The sequence below is a fragment of the Phyllopteryx taeniolatus genome, chromosome 9 (genome assembly GCF_024500385.1).
Source record: "Phyllopteryx taeniolatus isolate TA_2022b chromosome 9, UOR_Ptae_1.2, whole genome shotgun sequence".
NCBI classification, from domain to species: Eukaryota; Metazoa; Chordata; class Actinopteri; order Syngnathiformes; family Syngnathidae; genus Phyllopteryx; species Phyllopteryx taeniolatus.
In genome coordinates this window covers 21,268,894-21,285,127 of record NC_084510.1, presented here as the reverse complement: position 1 = coordinate 21,285,127, position 16,234 = coordinate 21,268,894, and the positions used below count along the sequence as shown (strand labels likewise).

The 16,234-nt window shown below is 41.3% G+C and overlaps 2 protein-coding genes across 7 annotated transcripts in view; both read left to right on the top strand.

Annotated features, from left to right (window-relative positions):
• Positions 1 to 1,539: 1,539 nt before the first annotated feature.
• hrh1 (histamine receptor H1) lies at positions 1,540 to 8,810 on the top strand. The gene is made up of 2 exons (XM_061783786.1): positions 1,540 to 1,800; positions 6,149 to 8,810. The coding sequence occupies exon 2, from the start codon at positions 6,317 to 6,319 to the stop codon at positions 7,931 to 7,933; it is 1,617 nt and encodes a 538-aa protein (XP_061639770.1). The 5' UTR covers positions 1,540 to 1,800; positions 6,149 to 6,316; the 3' UTR covers positions 7,934 to 8,810.
• A 2,252-nt stretch (positions 8,811 to 11,062) lies between these two features.
• atg7 (ATG7 autophagy related 7 homolog (S. cerevisiae)) overlaps positions 11,063 to 16,234 on the top strand; it is a 54,936-nt gene continuing 49,764 nt past the window's right edge. Inside the window, exons 1-7 of one of the 6 annotated variants that reach the window (XR_009790027.1) lie at positions 11,063 to 11,519; positions 13,023 to 13,191; positions 13,726 to 13,780; positions 14,515 to 14,632; positions 14,717 to 14,794; positions 14,873 to 14,989; positions 16,050 to 16,196. Coding sequence is in view for 5 of the 6 variants with exons in the window: in XM_061783781.1 (XP_061639765.1) it covers positions 13,038 to 13,191; positions 13,726 to 13,780; positions 14,515 to 14,632; positions 14,717 to 14,794; positions 14,873 to 14,989; positions 16,050 to 16,196 (669 nt within the window). In the remaining variant the exon portion in view is untranslated. Of the gene's footprint in view, positions 11,593 to 13,022; positions 13,192 to 13,725; positions 13,781 to 14,514; positions 14,633 to 14,716; positions 14,795 to 14,872; positions 14,990 to 15,077; positions 15,914 to 16,049; positions 16,197 to 16,234 lie in introns of those variants that run through there. The other 5 variants (XM_061783781.1, XM_061783782.1, XM_061783783.1 and 2 more) reach the window with 5 other exon arrangements.

Genomic DNA, 16,234 nt, shown 5'->3' with positions numbered 1-16,234 from the left:
ATCGTGATCACGATTCAAATTTGATGAATTGTGCATCCCTATTCTCTCTATCCCTACCCTATTAAATAAATACTGTACTATACTGTTTATGTAATTTAATTTGCGTTTAGAAAGGTCATCAATAAAGCAAGTGACCAGCTGTTGATCAGTGTTGCCCAGCAACCATATCGGCGCCACACACGGCGCTGTGTCACTTAAACGGATTTTACGAACGACGATGATCTCAAATCTGAACAAAATTATTCCAAATCTAACAAACCATCGCGTCATTAAGATGATTGCAGTTGTATGGCGCTTTCAGAAAAACTCCCAAGCTGCCATGCACCGTGTTTGAAATGAAAATGCCACTCACAGCTCATGCATGAAAATTACTTAATTAATAGATATGAGCAAACAATCATTTAGACGAGCAGACATTTCAACAGCTTCTTCCCTCTTGCCATTAACTTCTTTACAAGTTAACTTACAATTCCATTGTAATATGCTGCCAATTTTGTCTTGAGATTGTAGTCACATCTCTGTCGGGACAATTATACATTATATGTGCACTCACTGTAGTAGTCTCGCCACTCTGCACTACTTGCATATCTGTTGTTGAACAATACTGGCCACTGATGTGCTTGAGAAGTATCTGCACCATTTGCACAATTGACATTGTTCCAGATTATCGCTCAACTAGTCACTTTAAACTGCATTAATTTCTTGAAGTCATTTGCACAATGGTCACTGCACCAGACTATTGTTGTATTAGTCATTTCAAACTGCTCTAAATTGCTAGAGGACTCGGCACCATTTGCACAATTGTCAAAAAAATAATAATAATAATAATCGGCATTACCACTTTACTGGTAACCTCTTATTGCTCAGTGACTGTGTCTCAAAAGTGTACTCTGTCAATTGACTGTCTGTTGTCGTACTAGAGCGGCTCCGACTACCGGAGACAAATTCCTTGTTTGTTTTTGACATACTTGGCAAATAAAGATGATTCTGATGAGAGAACGCCAACATTTTAGGGTTACTCCAACCAAAGTGCGGACATGGCACGCAAATGATAGACTGAAGTGGAGCAGAATGGGCGCGGACAGAAAAGCGCCGAGCTGCGCACCTTTTCTGACTTAAACCTACAGGAGAATCTAGCCCCTTGTATTAAATAAAATATTCATAGCCTTTGCTATATAATGTGCCTACGCGCTTTGGCAGCATTTACAGCCTCAACCCTTTTTTAACATGTTGCTTGCCACACTTATCCATGAGCAATTTTGCCCATTCCGTGCACTGCCATTTTCAGATTTCTTCACAGATGTTGTTGCCTCACTAAGGATCGACATCATCATTATTTCAGTATACATGCATACTTTTTGGTGAGATTTTTCTCATGTAAAATATGACTCGGAAACACTGCACGGAGCCACCTTGCTGCCCTTCAGGCAAGATAAATTGTTTTTTAAAAAAAGGAGTGAATGGGGCTGAGATTAGTCTATTTCATGCACAATAGCAATCGTATTCTTTCATTGACTTTAAATGTAGAAGGCATAGAGAACAGGAAGAAAGCAGTGTAATCCTTTGATTAGCATTGCCACTAATGAGCATGCGCTCCCCCTCCCGCATGCAAGTCTGGATTTGCTGAATCCCCTGATGAATGCAAGACACACGATGTGATATCTGCCGACCTTCACCTGCTTTCATCTTCATTTGACTTCATCCTCGGACGACGACTTTGTCCCTTTAGCAGGAGGAGACTGCATCTGTGAATGAGAGCGCGCGCGACTCCATCGGCTGTTGCGAGCGTGAGTGCGACAGGTAGGCGCATTTTTGGTCACGCGCGACTGGAATGCATTGTGGAATATTTACGCATCGTCTGGTAAGAGCCAAACCTTCTGTTTTGCCCCGCGTAGGCGCACAAACACGCTAAAACTCTTCCACAACTGTGCCTTGGTGACTTATTCGGATCCTAGTCGAGGTGCGTGCGCGCGTGTTTTGCGTGCGTAAAAGTTCGAACGTACAACTAAACAAAACAAACGGTGGAAACCGTGAACTCAAATCCTTAATCATTTTCCATGATGCTTCTTAAATGATGGCAAGTCTGCGAACAGGGACGCGAGATGTGCGCTCGTTAGAATGCTTCCGCTGATGGCTAACGATATCAGAGAGGCAACAACGGTCATTATGCACAATTCTATTGGGGGAGGGGGACAAATAGATTGCATAGAGAACCTGCTGCTGGTATTTGTGATATGTTCCTAAAATATTGCTAACTGCAGAATTGAGACTTATTACATTCAACCCACTGTCTAACTTGTTTTATGTGAGACTAGTTCACATTTTGATGGGTTCAATGAGGTAAATCATTCATTAAACAGCGTTTTATCAAGCAATAGATGACAAGAGGACGAATAGCCTTGGAACGAATACATCATTTATTTAGGACTGAGAGAATCAGCGGATGACTCATGTCTCTAAGTGCTATTGAATAACACTTTCCAATGTTATTATTATTGTCCTCCCGCCAACAGTATCATCACCGCCAGTGACTAAACATGTTATACAGGGGTTGTTCTCTGCGTTCTGGTTTGCATATATATCCAACCGTAAAAACATTTATCCCGCCCCTCGTGACCACAAACATACAATGGTATACAGTTACTCTTAACAGGATGTTCAAAAATAAACTTGGATATCGAGCCACGTGCTGCTTCACCAGGTCTTAAAACATTACTTCATCACATGTGCAGTAGCAGCCTTCTCTGGTCCAGTGGGCTCCAATACAAGAGCTGTATAAAAAACAAAATCCCTGAACTATACAGCTTACAATGAAAAAGGCTTAAATTGTATAATGGAATTTTTCCAGGTGTGCGACAAAATATCGATGTACATTTAATTTTGCTTCAGCCAGGGGTTCCGCAGTTTACGATGGTACCAACATACAATTGTTTTGTGGTTACGAAAAGCACGCAATGAGCAAGTTTCCACCGTAGCGTGAGAGTGCATGGTCACACAACACATGAAGACACCTTTATATTTATGGCCTATAAGTGCTTTTCATGCAAATACTTATTGTAATTATGATTTGCCTATGTCATTAGTGATAGCATACAACAGTGTGTCTTGACATACGTATATGTACACATTCAATTGTGTCGATAAACAGGCCCAGACCGGGGTGGTGGTCCCGCTTTTTAAGAAGGGGGACCAGAGGGTGTGTTCCAACTGTAGGAGGATCACACTCCTCAGCCTATTCAGGTGTGCTGGAGAGGAGGGTCCGTCGGGAAGTCAAATCACAGATTCAGGAGGGGCACCATGGTTTTCGTCCTGACCCCTCACTGATGGTCACGAGCTGTGGGTCGTGACCGAAAGAACAAGATCGCAGATACAAGCGGCCGAAATGAGTTTCCTTTGCAGGGTGCCGGGACTCTCCCTTAGAGATAGGGTGAGAAGTTCGGTCATTTGGGAGGGGCTCAGAGTCAAGTTGCTGCTCCTCCACATTAAGAGAAGCCAGATGAGGTGGCTCAGGCATCTAATTAGGATGCTTCCCGGACACCTCCCCAGTGAGGTGTTTCGGGTATGTTCCATCGGGAGGAGACCCCGGGGAAAACCCAGGACACGCTGGAGAGACTACATTTCTCGCTTGGCCTGGGAACGCCTCATGGTCCATCGGAAAGAGCTGGACGAAGTGGCTGGGGAGAAGGAATTCTGGGCTTCCCTGCTTAAACTGCTGCTCCCACGACCCAACCTCAGATAAGTGGAGAAAAATGGATGAATGGATAGATGGATAGTTATTGTAATTCACATCAAATAAAACTGGAGTTTAAAATATAATTGTTGACTCTTTTGGAGAAAGGCAGAGACACAGAAGGAATCGAGATAGACTCTCCCCCTAGAAATATAAACATTAGAACATAAACTCAACATTGTTTAGTGATCCCATTTCAGCCTACTGGAACACTAATCGCTGTTAAATATATAGTGGCTATATATATAAAACGCAGGATCGTCTTTGACATTGCGAAGGGAATTCTTTTACAACAATTTCTTACATGCTTTGGTAGGTGTTGATGTTTTGGTTAGCAACAGAGTTCACATGGGCTGAACAGTTTGATGTATGCGTGTTAAGTTTGCAAAAGTTAGTGTCTTTGAACTGAGATAATTACAGTTAAAACCTTTGTTTTCCTGATGGGAAAATGGGACGCGTCTATTAGAGGGAGGCATTGAGTGGAACAATCCACCCGGCGATTTATTGTCGTGGGCCTGAAAAGGCCAAATGACGCACTCCCGGGAGAGATGCCTATAAAACCAATGTACAGGATACACACATGACACATACAGACACACAAACGCGCGCGCACACACATACACACACACACTTGCCTCCATGGCAACGGGTATAAACCTACTTCAATCTTCTCCCTTAGAAATCAATACATCAGACAGTCAGGACAAAAGCATGCCCACTGAAATTTTTTGACATAAAGGCGTCTTGCTGTGCTATGCAAATTTACGCTAGCTGTGAACACATTCTGCTGTGGAATTCTATGAATGCAAATGGGTTTAAGCAGACATAAACACGCCATTAGTGTCTCAGTTACTCCGATCACAGTTTGTGTGCTGACTGCATTTGCCACCCTCTCCACGTGTGTGTGAGTGTTTGTGTGTGTGTGTGTGTGTGAGTGTGCGTGTGAGTGTTAAAGACAGCCAGCTGGACAGTGAAAAACAAACCACAAGGGATTTAACTCCAACCTTCATTTAAATGTTACAGGAAGTGTCAAGTCACATTAAGATTTCTGAACAACAGACTCAAGTTACTGTCTGTGTTTAAGCCCAATTGATTAGAAAGCAACTGGACATAGGTTCATAAATAAATAAAACAAATAAAAGCACTCATCATTGAGCATTACTTGGCTTAAACGCTCCACAAACTTATTCGTGCCTATTCTTCCTGGTTACAAAATGTTACATCTGTTTCAGAAGTTTGACACTACTCAATGTTTCACTTTGTAGAATTAAATATCATAGCAGACTTTAATATAATTTAAGGATGCAGTTGAGATCGTGATACCTTTTCATCTCTCTTCAGCACTCAAACTGAAAGCTTCCAAATGATGGGATCTACTCAACCCATTTCCATCAAGCGGCATAGTTCAGCTCCGTTCTCCATGATTTGGTGACTTTCACAACAGGTTGTGTTCGGCGGAATGCTGATAGCTGGGTCGGCAATGGAATTAGCGTGACATAATAGCAGTGCAACCACTCAATCAGGTTGTCACCAACAGTGAGAAACACTTAAGAGGCTAAACTTGTTGATATGGACATTCCCTTTCTTAAATGTGAATTTGGCATTTTCTGATGGGGTAAATTATGGGCTACCAAAATAAGTATTACAATGCTGTCCAATATTAACAACCGTAAGGTATTTTACTCGAGATTTGTAATTTCTTCTCCATAGGTGTTTTCTATTGCTTCTGTTCTCTCAAGCGTCTTCAAGTAGAGTCGGTAAACATCATCGATGGCCTGCTGCTTAAAATATTGCTGCCGTAAAGGGTTATGGGTAACATATTTTTGTAAAGGTTTCTCAGTTGCCTCTATGCAGAAGATGGGTTAAAGCTTGCATCGACACACCTTTCCTAAGCTCTTTTAGAAATAGAAAAACGTTTCCTCAAAGTATTTCTCTGTTATCTAGCTCAGATACGAAAGGAAACTTCCAAACCAAAAAAAGAGACTCCAAAGAGGCCCGAAGACTTTGAGGGATTGAGACAGAGTCAATACTGGTTCATGCAGAGATGAGAACACCCAAAAGTAGTCTCCAAGACTAAGCTTATAAGTGGTACCGTTTGCAACCGGTGACGAATGACATGGAAGACATTTGTATTGTACTGAATGAACCAAACCATAATGCAATAAGGAAAAAAATCCAGTTATCTGCCTTTGGTAGTGTAGTGGATCACATCGCTCGTTTAGTATCAGTTCCAACTCAATGGGTTCATATGCTCTGGGTGTAGTGATCTTTCTGACAAAGTCAACTGGGATAGGATCTAATCACCTACTATTGTTTTAAGTTGTCTAGAAAATGGAGGGAAACCCATCCACATCTGAGGGCATAAAATCATTCCCAGCCTTCTTACATGTATTCTCTTTTTCTCTTTTTGTCTTCCAGATATAAACAAAACAATCAATGGACTATCGATTGAGACCACAATGATAATCGTCTTTCACAAGACATCACTGTTTTTGTTGCACCAATAGCACCTCTTTGTCCACACATTTGGGCCCGCTGCTGTGTTTACCACCATGGGACTGGATCGATAGGTGTCCATTTATTAGGATGGAATCTGCGCTGTCGCTCTCCACTGTACATCTGCACCTGAACACAAACAGGTACGATGACAGCAGTGGTTGCAACAGCTGGGGAAGCCACCCGGATGATCCCAACGCCCCGCCAGTCAATCACACGTTCCCAGTTTATGGCCGACTGAACAGCGCCCTGCTGGGTGTATCGCTAGGCTTCCTCTCCCTCCTCACTATCATAATGAACATGCTTGTTCTTTACGCCGTGAAAAGAGAGAAGAGCTTGCACACAGTCGGTAATCTGTACGTCGTAAGCCTCTCGGTGGCCGATCTCATCGTCGGCACCACTGTGATGCCACTCAACCTGGTGTATCTGCTGGAGGATGAATGGAAGTTGGGCAGGGCTGTCTGTCAATTTTGGCTGATTATGGATTATGTGGCGAGTACAGCATCCATTTTTAGCTTGTTTATCCTCTGTTTGGATCGGTACCGCTCTGTCAGACAGCCGCTGAAGTATCTGAAGTATCGAACGAGAGGGAAAGCAAGCGTAATGATATCCGGAGCCTGGCTGCTGTCAATGTTGTGGATTTTCCCCATTTTAGGATGGAGGTCCTTCACCCATGTAGAACTTAAACCCGAAGAAGAGAAAAAGTGTGACACAGATTTCCGCTTCGTCACATGGTTTAAAGTTATTACCGCTGTCTTCAATTTTTATGTACCCTCTGTTTTGATGATATGGTTTTACACACACATCTACTTAGCAGTAAGGCAACATCTGCGAGACAGAGAGAGGATCATTCATCCAACAGATTCATTTGAGGAAAAGAACAATCAGGAAAATGATAGGTCATCAAATGACTCCAAATCTGCCGAAAAGGAATGTGAGGTTCCAGTTAAACTTTTAAAAAGACAGCTTGACCAGAAACTTCTAGAGCAGACTTATTCTCTTGAGGAATTTGATAAAACCAAAAGTTCTCTTTCTAGATCACACCGAAAAATTGGTGCACAGTGTCCGGAACAAGGTTTGCTTGACATGAAAACAAAGGAATACAGATTGACTATAAAACCAGGAAGCAACTCCTTAACCCCTGAAGAGAAGAGCCCAGATGCTGCAATTCCACTAAGTTCAGTTTCCTTTCAACCAGAAAATGTTGGTTCAGAAGGAAACCAACAATCATCTTTAAAAGAATGTCACATCACAGTGCCAAACACGGTAAGAGGTGCTTGCAATATCAGCCAGGTGGAGAGGTACACATCTGTGCTTTGCAACAACGACGACCCTAGCCGGTCTGTGCCCTGGTCCAAGGTGGCCGATAACGCCGAGGTGGACCCGGCGAACGAGGGGACTCTGAGGCAGACATGGCAAAGGTTCATCGAACACTCCCGTGAGAGACTCCACAGCCTGAGGATTCACAAGGAGCACAAGGCGGCCAGGCAATTGGGGTTCATCATTGCAGCTTTCATGCTGTGTTGGATACCGTACTTTATGGCCTTCATGGTCATGGCGTTCTGTAGAGATTGCGTGCACCATGACCTGCACATGTTAACCATATGGCTGGGTTACATCAACTCCACCCTCAACCCTTTTATATACCCGTTGTGCAATAGGAATTTTAAACGAGTCTTCAAAAATATTCTGCACATACATTTGTGACAGTGGTGCAGTGATTCCAACACCAGGCCAATGATCATTCACGTGGATCCAGTCAAATATTTGTGCACCATAAACCCCACTGTTTGATTTTGAAAGCATAAGTCTTAAATTGCAACTCACACTGTACGAGTTAATGATCTGGGACAGAAAGTCAAAGCTTTACAGACCGGTAGCTCACATTGTATGTTTCGTTCATGTAGGTAGTATATATGTAGTAACTTGGGATTTTGGGGTGGCCACTTTCCCTGAATCCAACTACATCCGGCCCTGCTGAGGATAAGAAAAATGCAGATGGAGGTTGCCAAGGTTTAACGTCCAATCTCTATGTCTCTTTGTGGTTTCACTGCCAGTCATAATTTTCAACTGAACTTTGAAGGGAAGCCAAAGCAACAACACTCCAGTTCCAGTTCCAGAACTTTATTTAGCTTTGTTGGATCCCTGCTGCTGCCCATGATGCGTCTGCCTGAATGCTTTCAGGCGCCAAATTGATGCTCTGCATGTATCAAATGCAAGTCCATCATTCACTTGTGACCATGAGGTCTCAAGGTTTACAGTACATTATGTTTTACATGGGCCTCCTTGTCACGTTTGAGGCGATATGGTGTCATTTCAATGCAGGCCTGGATGTAAAGGAAATGTGTATTCAAATGCACATATTTTGTGTGTCATTTTTGCTATTGCTATTGTTATTTTGTTTCAGATTGAGACTCATTTCATGTTAATGCTAATACAGTGAGCAGAAACCTAACGTCTTGGGTGAAACAAAAAAATATTTAAAAATATTTTTGTTTATTGAAAATAATTATGTAGAATCTGCGAGTGTTTGAATTACATTACAAACAAATAAACAATACAATCATGCATATGTGGCACATTACATTGCTTTATTTTATTCTCATTACTGTATTACTTCTGGGTCATTTAGAAACCTGCAGTAAATTTGTGCAGATTCAATATTTGGATTGCAGGAGGCTCCATCAGGCTAAATTAGAGCACGTTATCATGTTTTGCATCAAAAAGGACTGTCTGATTTTGGTGGGAGTCAGTGGGGGTGGTGGAACTGAGCTAAAGGGGGTGCTTAGGGGAATAATTTAAACAGGAGATACAGTACTACTAGTACAGTAGTATACTTTGCCGTAATTGCAGTTAGGCGGTAATGAGGTAAAAACACTTTTTAAAATTTCATTAGTCGTGAACTCCATAACTGGTTCAAGGTTCCACAACAGTAAATTTTATGAGAAATCAGAATCATCTTTATTGGCCAAGAACTGTATGTTGAAAACATTTAAAACACACATGGAATAAGTCTCTGGTAGTTGGAGGCACTCGCAAGCCACTATGACAAAATATACATTTAGGACATAAAAACACAAGTATAAAGACTCATTGAGCAATGTAAGGGTACCACTAATGTAGTAATGCTAGAATGAAAATTATGCAAATGATGCAGTCATCAGGTAATATAAAATGACCAGTAGTGCGATAATTCTGATACAACAATAATGGGGCAAATGGTGCAGAATCCTCAGCACGTAAGTGGCCTGTAGTGATCAACAACAGTTATGCAAACATCGCAGAGTGACGAAGCTACAACAATGAGTACGGGAATAATGTCACAACAGAGATACAAATAAAAGGTGTTCAAATGTGTGCATATAAATATGCAAGTAATATAAATCAAAAAATCATTAAGCAATTGGGAAAGAATAATTATTTTATGAGATTGGGGTGAACTAAGGTGTCTATTACATTATTTTAAAGTTTAGTATTTCAATATTAAATTACAGTTTTAATTAGCGTTATTAATAAATTGACTATCCCACAATAAATGGCCCATGAGAGCATTCGATCCAGCTTCTAACCAATATGGCTGTTTTCAGATTCTTAAACTTTGTTGTGTGTCCTGTCATGGTAAACGTGACATACCAAATTTCACACCCATCTGCGAAACAACTTTTATTCTTATTTTAAAGGGGTACTACAGTGTCAATTCTGGGGGGCCTAGACCAGGACCCCTTAAGTACATTTGCCAGGTTTTAGTATGTTAATTACAATTACCGCTATTGTGATAAACTGAATGAAGCAATAGCCGAAAGATCTCTTTGTAGACGTGCTGGTTGATCGAATAGTGCCAGCCCACACTGAAGGGGAAAAGTCGTAGTTTGGGTTTGAAATACCGTATACTTTCGTGATAGCTGGGATAGACTCCAGCACGCCCGCGACCCTAGTGAGGAGAAGCGGCTCAGAAAATGGATGGATGGATGGATGGATGGACACCAGTCCTGGAACTTTTCTGACACGCCTCATATGTGGGATGAGATGAGATGAGGTCTGGCCATAAAATTGACTATAATTCTTGATCCTTGAGGTGTTTTGATGAAAGCATGCCACAGACATGTTTTTAAGACATAGTAATTGTTCAAAAAAGCTTCATATGTCGTCCTTTAAAATTACAAACTGACCCTTTTTATCGATATGTGCGTATCTGTCGCTGAATGGTTCTCGAAATTGGTCACTCAACAAGGCATACTCATAATCACGCATTTTGAGTGGTGGCGGAACCTCCATTGCGTTTGAGTTTTTTTTTTTTACCTTATCAATATAGCTACACCATTAACGATGACGTAGAGCAGCTGTCATAATTTTTTTTTTTAACTTTTCTATGTCTGCCAAACTGCCCAAAAGTGGTCAACACACTTCACTTCCAACACTGATATCATGAATTTTATCAATATGTACCATGCACACATACATACACACACAAACAAACAAGCTATTGATCCACATAGTAACTGTAATTACTTAACTAATTAAAAATAATCAACATATTTATATGTTGTCTGTTTATGCGTTTAGCAAGCTTTCCATTGATACCAGTCTTTAGAAAATCGGATAAAGATTTATACGTTGATCATAAATTGGTGCATTTTCACCGGTTTTAAAGAGTCATAATTTTCTGTCACAGGAAAGTGATACTTATATTACTGGAATCGTCTTCATAAAATACTTGTCCAATAATGCCGTGTGAATCAATTAAACTTTACATTTTTTTTAATACACATACCTACTCTTTACGTTATATTTCAGACATGTACTTTTAGGAGAGTCCCTAAATCTTGCCTCGTCCTGCGGTGATTTCCAAACTTCCTGGATTCTTTTCATTTAAAACCGCTCCTTCCGGAAATTTGGACACCAAAGCGTTTCTTCACGACAATGTTTCATTTGAAGTGTTAAAATGACGGTAGTATCAAACGTGATTATAGCATAACCTTTTACAGAGGCTAATTCTTCGACTTTTTCTACAGTCAGTGTGTACACAGTATAATGTGTCCAAATATCCCGTTCACAATGAAAAGGACAGGGACCTACAGCTTTTTGTCAGTATTCTCCTTCTTTGTCGTTTGTGCGTTCGTGTTTATGTTTTTGTTTTTTGTGTTTTACTCAATGATGTACGCACCATAAGTAAGCTAAGCAAACTTGTTTTTTTTAAAACTCGGTTGCTATCAAGAAATACCCATGGTGCACCGCTTTGTGACGCCTTGTGCAATCACGTGACCAAAGGAACGCGGAAGTAAGGATCTCCCAAGTAGGTAAATTAAATCTGGGTACCAATTTTGACTGTTGTTTGGCTGCTTTTGACACACGGACGTTTGACGAATGTAGGAACGTTTTATTTCCTTAACTGTGCTGCACCCGTAGACCCGTAGACAATCGCTGCGCGACACATTTATTTAGGGGACGTTGGCTAAAATTAGATGGGGGGGGGGGGGGAAATCTCCAAAATCGTTGATGGAGTTTGGCATCTCGCAGTAAAACCCCAACATCATTGATTTGATAAACAACAATTTTGCTAAGGGATAACACTAAATGCATATTAACAATGTTTACTTTAATATTTGAATAAGTTAACTAAATACCCAATCTAATTATCTTTTTTGAGTACTTTAAATGGCCCCCAAAAAAGACTTTATCAGGTCAATCAATTTTTTAAGTTCTGTATTTAAAAGCCATGTTTCCTTTGTGTCTTATCATTAGTTCATGTACAGTATATGTCGATGTTGATTATACCTTACACCCAAGAAATCTTGCTGTAAACCAATATTTTGTAAAGAAATGTCTTGCATTAGGGGAGCATGGTGAAGTAGTGGTTAGCAGGTCTGCTTCACAGAAAGCATATGAATCTTGGTCCTCCTGTGTGGAGTTCGATGTTCTCCCTTTGCTTTCATGTGCAACCAAAAGGTTGTTTGGAGACTCTGAATTGTTAATGGGTGTGATTGTGAATGTGTATGGTTGCTGGTCTACACTAGTGTATACTGTATGTGCCCTGTCATTGCCTGGTGATCAGTCAGGATGTGGGCGGCCTCTTGCTCAAAGTCAGCTGAGATGGGTCTCCAGCTCACCCTCGAACTTAATCAGGACAAGGGCTATAGAAAGTGGATGGATGGATGGATGTCCTGCATATATTTTTGGACAACAAATCCTACATTATTTTGTAGATACTGTAATGCTGTCACCTTTGCCCCTGTATTTAAATTGGACTGTTACTATATGGGCGGGACGGTGTACGACTGGTTAGAGTGTCTGCCTCACAGTTCTGCGGTCCGGTGTTCAATCCCCGGCCCCGCCTGTGTGGAGTTTGCATGTTCTCCCTGTGCCTGCGTGGGTTTTCTCCGGGCACTCTGGTTTCCTCCCACATCCCAAAAACATGCATGGTAGGTTAATTGACAACTCTAAATTGCCCGTAGGTGTGCATGTGAGTTGTTTGTTTATATGTGCCCTGCGATTGGCTGGCAACCAGTTCAGGGTGTACCCCGCCTCCTGCCCGATGATAGCTGGGATAGGCTCCAGCACGCCTGTGACACTAGTGAGAAGTGGCTCAGAAAATGGATGGATGTATGTTACTATATGAATAAAATCATTGCTATTGTTATCCTAGTGATAGAACAATTAAAACAGTACTGTAAAGCGGAACTAAACTCAAGGAAATAAGACAACTTTCAATCAGTCAACCAATAATATTTTATTCCAGTATCAAGATATGTCCCTTTTTGAATATAGGAATACTAATGTATCGACTCTTTTTCTGTAGCCATCTAGTGTCTTGATGGCGACGTCCACCTCTGCAGACCTCAAGCTGCAGTTTGCGCCCTTCAGCAGTGCACTGGAGGCAGGCTTCTGGCATCAACTTACGCAGAGGAAACTCAATGACTACAGGCTGGACGAGAGCCCCAAATGCATCAAAGGATACTACTACAATGGTGAGATGTAAAATATTGGAGTCTATTTTTCCTCTGTGTCATTCAAAATGTGCAATTAGGGGAGGACAATTTCATGAACACCTCAGAGACACCCGTCACAAAGAGGCCACAGTGTTAGGCACAATTGGACAAGCTAGAGATTTCTAACTATCCATTTCACTCTACTCGAATAGGTCCAATAATAAGTCATATGGCCAACTTTGTCATTGTGCTAAACACAGTGCGTTAGTGATAAAAAATGGCACGCTCCGACTTCCACAAGAATGCAACTCCGTCTTATGCAGAGGGGGAGGGGCAGTGGCTTCCATGAGTCATAATTTTCCCCTCAGAACAGGCTGAGTTCTGTTGGGCTGATAAAATAGGGTGAGAAGCGTGCTGTAATTCTTGATCATTGGTGTGATTTGTTTTTTTTGTTTTTTTTTGTTTTTTTTTGGACAACAGCATTTATTTAGAGACCTGAGAGCTTAATTAGATTGTGGAAGAACAAATGAATACTGTCTAAAAATAACCACTTGTCATTTATATTCCATATAGGTGATCCGTTTGGTTTGCCCACCCGTCTGACCTTGGAGTTCAGTGCATTTGATGTGTAAGTCGGAGGACTTGTCTTTCATACCAAGAGAGCCAGATGGCAAGATTTGAACAGATCAAGAGGGGTCCAAATTGTAAATGAAAGGTGTCTTGACTGTGATTGACAATCGAGTGGGCTTTACATCAGATGGCAATGTCATTACTGCTTTGACCAAAAGTGTCATGTGAATCCACTTCCTCATCGGGCTATTTCGAAACTTGCAGCCACACTCACAATCACAATGAAAGTCCTATCACAATAATGTACTTTAGGGGTGCACGGTAGACAAGTGCCAAGTATGTCTGCCTCATAGTTTCCTATTTTTATATTTAGGGGAGCAACAATAAATATTTAATAAAATAGTGTTAAAAAAACAAAAACTTTTGTTGAATATAACATTTCATTCAAATGTTGACTTTTTATACACGCAGTCAAATATTGTTCAAAACATTTTATTGAACATGGCAGAAACATAGATCAACATCTGCTGATGTCAAACTTTTGAGCTGCCACTTGTTATGAGACAGAATTCACAGGATCAATTAAATAATTAAAACAATTGGTCAAGCCAGTTATTCCCACTTAGCTGTTTGAATGACAAACTACCTGACCAACTAGCCTTTTAACAGGCAATTGCATCAAAACAGCACTGGAAGGTTTATGTATACAACCAAATTTTACACTTAATCACAGCATATCAGTAAATTATAATGCAGAGTCACCAATGTTGTTTTTGTATTTTTTGACACCAGAGATGGGTCCACCACGGCCCATTGCTGCGAGGCTGTTGGAAAACTATACAACACTAACACGCTGGATGCCTTTAAGAGCACTGACAAGAAGGCTCTGCTGGACAAAGAGTCCGAAGAGGTGAAATACTGTACATAAGATGTGCAGCAAGTACAGTAGCATGTAATTCCATTTTGGAAAACCTTGACGCTTGTTCTCTATTAGCTTTGGGATGCCATGCGGTCCGGAGATGCGCTCACAAACCCAAGCATCCTCTGTAGGTTTATTCTGCTGACCTTTGCGGTATGTGCCAGCACCATTGTGTAACATTCAACATGAAAATTCAGGTTAATTGATACATTTCTTCCCAACTTCCTCCAGGATTTGAAAAAGTACCATTTCTACTACTGGTTCTGCTTCCCTGCTCTCTGTTTCCCAGAAGGGATAAAGATCGTAAAGAAGCCTTCTGTCCTGGAGACGGTTTTCACAGCAAAACAGGTTGGTACTATTAAATTTGTATGTGTGTAACACATTAGCATACGATGGCTAATTTTTTTGTTGTTGCATGATTATGTCATTCTCAAATTCCATAAACTGCCAGAATATTATGTGCGTAAGTTTCTTTTCCTTTTCTGTGCTTAACATTAAACTGTTCATTTTTGCCATTGCTGGTACCCTTCTGCGGAGCCATCACACTAACAGAGCACGTCGCAAAACATGTTGGAGTTATCGACATTGTATAGCATCACTTGTATTATTATTATTATTTCGTAGTGAAATACTGGAGTAAGTCCTAACTTTTTGAGTTTTAACTATTTAAAGCCCAAGATTGGCTCATGAGAATCTTACAGATCACGTATAATGTAACATCATCTAGTATTCTCCAAATTAAATTTTAATCGGTCTCTTCCAATGACAGATACAAATGGCACTGACGCGTCTGGCATTACAGTACGACCTCATTGTTTTTAATAACTGAAAAATTAAAGAAATCAATAAGGCTTCAGGTGGCACGGTGGCCGACTGGTTAGAGCGTCAGCCTCACAGTTCTGAGGACCCGGGTTCAATCTGGGTGTGGAGTTTGCATGTTCTCCCCGTGCCTGCGTGGGTTTTCTCCGGGCACTCCGGTTTCCTCCCACATCCCAAAAACATGCATTAATTGGAGACTCTAAATTACCCGTAGGCATGACTGTGAGTGCGAATGGTTGTTTGTTTCTATGTGCCCTGCGATTGGCTGGCAACCAGTTCAGGGTGTACCCCGCCTCCTGCCCGATGACAGCTGGGATAGGCTCCAGCACGCCCGCGACCCTAGTGAGGAGAAGCGGCTCAGAAAATGGATGGATGGATAATGCTTCAGTGCCTCTCCTGGATGGACCAATACATCACATTTCATTATGCTTTGATAAAAGCTGGATATAAGAGGTATAATAAGTTATTCATGAATACCGTTTTCAGTCGGGATCGCTATATAGCAGTAGGAGTGTTCATTAGCTCTCACCACCATACGTCGAAACAATTTTTCTCATTTATTTATCGCCTGTAATTGTCTCTGCCTCAGATCGCAGCCTTGCAAGAGGCCTATGATGGCCTGTGTATCAAAGGCGGAACCACTTCAGTTCCCTATTTCCTCATGAAGTACACAGATGATGCCGTTCAGTTAGCCCCATTAGCAGAGTGGGCGACATTCTTTCCCGATGCACAAAAGGTTTGTGTAACATTTTTTTCTTTTGTTTCCATCAGCAA

Bases quoted from the DNA above. Each gene is read 5' to 3' on its own strand.
- hrh1 (XM_061783786.1), top strand. From the start codon at position 6,317: ATGGAATCTGCGCTGTCGCTCTCCACTGTACATCTGCACCTGAACACA.